This window comes from Aristolochia californica, unplaced genomic scaffold (genome assembly GCF_029961685.1).
Source record: "Aristolochia californica isolate CCGP_79_NKW_82.1479 unplaced genomic scaffold, dmAriCali1.0.hap1 SCAF_9, whole genome shotgun sequence".
In the NCBI taxonomy this organism is placed as follows: domain Eukaryota; kingdom Viridiplantae; phylum Streptophyta; class Magnoliopsida; order Piperales; family Aristolochiaceae; genus Aristolochia; species Aristolochia californica.
This window is the reverse complement of record NW_027182290.1, coordinates 3,106,556-3,111,387: the sequence shown is the minus strand read 5'-3', so window position 1 is coordinate 3,111,387 and position 4,832 is coordinate 3,106,556. Positions and strand designations below refer to the sequence as shown.

The window sequence follows — 4,832 nt, the reverse complement described above, 5'->3', positions numbered from 1 at the left end:
GTCTAATGTGTTCATTGTAAAAAAAATGTGAGTATTAATAGTAGTGGAGTGACCTCACACATGAGTCAATGTTTGAGATGTTGTCCTAGTATACAAGTGACAATAACAAAACAGAAAACCTTACACTTTCTACTAGTGATGATTGATGTTGATCAGAGTTCAATTGGTTTTTCTTTTATAGATTTTGGAGGTGAATATGATCAAATTAGAATGAGAATAGTTATTGCTTATTGGTTTCTTATGCACGAACATCCGTTCATAATAATAAAAGATGAAGGGTGGGGGTGGCATCGAGCCGAACCAAGCCCGAACCTGCCTACGGTCGAGACGAGTTTGATTTAAATATTTCGAATTCGAGCGCGAGCCAAGCCTAGGATCGAGCCTAAAATTGTTATCGATCTCGAGCCAAATAATTTTAACCGAGTTCGAGCCGAGCTCGAGCTTCAACATTCATTTAAAACTTTTCAAAAAATACATGTCTCCAGTTCGTGTTCCCACATACATTTAGATTTTTTCAAAAAATATATATCAAATAAATTGTAGATAAAATTATGCATACATTTTACATAAAATTGGGAATGATCTCTACTTAAAATTGGGCATAAGGGTGGCATCGAATCCAGCTGAGTCTGAACCTTATTCAAGCCAAACTTGATTTAAATATTTTGAACCCGAGCTCGAGCCGACCCTAGCCTCGAACCTAAAATTGTAATTGAACTCTAGCCTAATAATTTTGACTGAGTTCGAGTTCGAGCTTAACTTATATTTAATACTCTATATAAAATATATGTCAAATAAATTATATATAAAATTATGTGTACATTTTAAAAAAGAATGATAGAGGAGGTTCAGGATTGAATTTCAATAATGGATTAAAACGCACCAATATTAATCTTTTTTACTCCAAATGTTGTTTAACTTGTTTTGTAATTTTTGAATCTGACCATAAATTTACTATGACCTCGTTAGTGCCCCTGGTTGAAAATTTATATTCTAGGAAAAACTAGAAATATTTTTCCTATGATACACATTTCCAAAAAATCTTTTTTAATAAAATCCTATTATTATTAGTGACTTATCAGAAAATTACAATAAATATTTTAAAATTTTCTTAGGAAAGATAAATGGACCTCTTATCAAAATTGCTATGAAAATTGCCTCGACGGTGACAAGGGGAGGAAGAAAATTCCCACCCCCACCCCCCCCCCCCCCCCTGCTCCCGCTCTCTGTTCCGACTCGGTCTGTTAACGAGCCGGCTTGCAAGCCATCGAACCGAACCTGGGTTCAGTCAAGCTCAGTTCATTAATTTAAACGAACCAATCCTAGATCTCATACTCAGCTCAAAATCCAAAGATACCAAATCGAACCAAACTAGCACCGAGCCAAACTCAAGCCACTTGCGAGCTGGCTTGGTTCGAAGCCACCTCTGGGCACCATTACAGTATGGACGGGCGAGGGCGAATGTCAAAATCAACCAACCAAATGTGAGTTAGAATCAACTTCTTTTTTCTTTTTTCTCTTTTGCGCTTTTGACAATGGCTTTGGCCAGGAGCGAGACACTTTACACAGTATATCTCCTGTATACCAGATCATAAACAGTGGTAAAGGGAAAAAGAAAGATCGAAACAGGAAAAAGCTTCGGAGTTCATTTGTTCGCAGAATGGAGTACTCTTCAAGTTAAAGAAGGGTAGTCCAGTTAGTTTAACCCAGCTTGTTTACACTTTTCATTTCATTCCTTGCGTGTTTGTTGTTATAAATAGCTCAGAAGCCGCCGTGCTATTTAACGTGCGTCCCACACTCCACACCTATCTACTCCCCGCCACCTGCTCAGGCTGCTGTTGGCGGAGAATAAAAATGGAGGCAGTGGCAGCCTCACAGATCTTCAGTGTACTAGCGTCCCCTCTTCCTCCCACCCACACAATAGGCACCGCCGCCCTTTATCTCAACCTCTCCCCGTTCTCCTCCCTTCGTCCCCAGCTCGGCTACTTTACACGAAGCCGTCAAACCGGTGGCCTCCTCTCTCGTTGCTCCACTAAATCAGATATCCACAGTGACAACAGCATGGTGCCGAACGAGTCAGAGTTCTCTTCTTCATCCACGGCCCAGACGCAATCGCCTACCCAACAGCTCCAGTCGCCGAATACACTTTCCTTAGCCGCCGGGTCTTCCTCCGCCTTTAGAGGCCTGGTCTTTGATCTTGGTCCCTCAGACGCTTGGGATTCTGGAGATATTGGGTCGCCTGTCGTGAAACGCTTCCTCAGCGACGAGGAGGAGAGATGGTACATGTGGTACCACGGGTCTTCCGAAGATGGTGAAGCGGATTCCATCGGATTGGCAGTTTCCGGCAATGGGGTCCACTGGGAGAGAGGGTCTGGGTCCGTTCAATCCAGTGCGGATGCGGGGATAGTCTTCCGCTGCGGCCGAGATTGGTGGGCTTTCGATACCAACAGCGTTCGCCCTTCTGACGTCCTCATCATGTCCAGCAGTAAGGTTAGAGCTGCAACTGCCGTCTATTGGCTTTACTACACTGGCTTTACTTCTGAAAAGGTGAGTCTTCCCAGAGTAGCAAGTGACTGCAGTTCCGACCGCGCCCTCTTGTCACTACCAGGTCTAGCCATCAGCCAAGACGGCAGGCACTGGGCGAGAATTGAAGGGGAGCATCACACCGGGGCTCTATTCGACGTGGGTGCCGGAGGGAAGTGGGATTCTCTCTTCATTGCAGCCCCACGAGTTGTTTTTCACAGGACTGGGGACCTCCGAATGTATTACCATTCATGGGATGCGAGCACAGGGTGTTTCAGCATCGGGATGGCAAGGTCTAGAGATGGGATTAGATGGATCAAGCTGGGCAAGATAATGGGGGGCGGCTCTGCTGGTTCTTTCGATGAGGCCGGGGTCATGAACGGCCATGTCATGGTGAAGAAAGATGGAAGGTATGTGATGGCGTATGAAGGGGTGGCTGCCACTGGAGAGAAGAGTATTGGAGTAGCAGACTCTGAAGACGGGCTCAAGGATTGGAGACGGTGTGGTGAAGGGCCGGTGCTAATTCCATCGCCAGAAGAACTAGGATGGGATAACAAAGCCGTCTGTTCTCCCTGTTTGGTCCGGATGGATGGAAATGATGAATGGAGACTCTACTACAGAGGAATCGGGAAGGGGGGAAGGACTGGAATTGGATTGGCAATCTCGGAAGGTAATCAGACTCAGATTTTTCAAAAGTGGACAGGTTTCTGTATATAATGGCATCATTGTAGCTTACAGAATTAAGGCCGTTTCATTCTTCTGCATCAGAGATGACCTTGGAGGAGAATCTTTTCCATTTTCGCCTCCTGAATTGTACAACACGTTCTTCCATGTCGCCATCCCTGTCTCAACTGTAAGGAGCCAAACTTACGTATAAAATATATTAATTGCATTAAACTTTGCAATTGAATAGTTGAAAATGTTGTTCTGTTCCACCTTATTAACGAAATGTTTGACACTCTTCAGTGACACGCAGGAAGATTGTTACACTAGATCGAAGATCTTGACTTACTTTTTTTTTTGGTTGAAGGGCTATTTCATATTCTCGAGCTTCCAAAGCAAAAGTCATGACTGCTTGTATATCTTTTTCTGAGGTTAACATCTTTGGCCATTTCAAACAGCAACAGCTAATCCCAATCAGATCCGCTTGACAGAAACTGATTTGCATCTTTCTGTTCAGCATCAGTGATAGAAGGCAGCCTTTCATGGATCAAAGCTGCTAGTGTACGACGTATCCGGTTTTAGGCTGAAACACAGTGCATGAAAAATGATAGTAAGTTGACCGGCAACGTATATTTTGGTGCAACATACAAAGGCAACATTAGTAATAGAGCACAAATCAGAGGAAAGCTTGCCAGTAAAATCAGATAAGTTATATCTATTAACCAGTGAAGCCACAAAAAAACAGAAGTTATTACTTGCCTATTCAATTGGCTAGGTTGAAGGTCTCTGGGTCCGAATACTACCAAAAGAAATGCATGCTCCCAAAATCAAAGCTGGACCAATTCTTGGATCTCTCAGGCGATTGCAAATATCAGTAATAATCCTCAGAATCCTATGTTACATTGCTTGTAGACAGGATGTTACTAGCACCTTTTAACCAGACTGGCTCTGCATCCTCAGCCACAAGTTCAGGAGTCTTGACAGTCTGCATGATAAAGAAAGGTTTTGTAAATGCACTAATCAACTAAATAATAAAAGGAAAATCTTCTTTACCTTTTTCTTAAAATATAGTAATAGAGTCAAATATTAAATATGATCCTAGCAGAGTACAACAGACATTGTAACTCATTGATAGATCAAAGGTGGGCATTTTTTGTTTGAAGAAAATTATATGAATGAAAAAAAAAACATTTCTTCAGCTGAAAAGTATTTTGTTCAGAAGCATAGTACTTGCAAAGAAGAGGTCCCTAGAACCTTCATCCTCGATGATCTGTGTGATATCCATTGAATTATCTGCAAAGTTATAGAAACATTAGCCAGCGAAGCAACTAAGAGGACTGCACATATAAATTAACTTCCTATTTTTCTTAATAGTTGTCCAAAGCTACTACTTGTGTACACAATCAGAAAACTCTTTTCAGAAGCACTCGATAATTCCCAAAACATATAATGGCCAGCCCAGTATATTTCATGAAAATATACATCAGACAGGATCATAAAGTGAATAAACCTCAGAATTACTTCACAGTTCTGTATGTACCTATGGAGTCAGAATTACTTCACAGTTCTGTATGTACCTATGGAGTGTTCATCAAACTATTATACTTTGCCACAAGCTGGGATGCAAGATTGGTAACCTCCTCTTC

At 42.0% G+C, this 4,832-nt stretch overlaps 1 protein-coding gene across 1 annotated transcript; it reads left to right on the top strand.

Moving 5' to 3' along the window:
- The first annotated feature begins 1,780 nt into the window (after positions 1-1,780).
- LOC137940235 (uncharacterized) lies at positions 1,781-3,844 on the top strand. Its single transcript, XM_068785183.1, has one exon. The coding sequence runs from the start codon at positions 1,855-1,857 to the stop codon at positions 3,238-3,240; it is 1,386 nt and encodes a 461-aa protein (XP_068641284.1). The 5' UTR covers positions 1,781-1,854; the 3' UTR covers positions 3,241-3,844.
- Positions 3,845-4,832: the final 988 nt, after the last annotated feature.

Coding starts and splice junctions, on each gene's coding strand:
- LOC137940235 (XM_068785183.1), top strand. CDS start 1,855: ATGGAGGCAGTGGCAGCCTCACAGATCTTCAGTGTACTAGCGTCCCCT.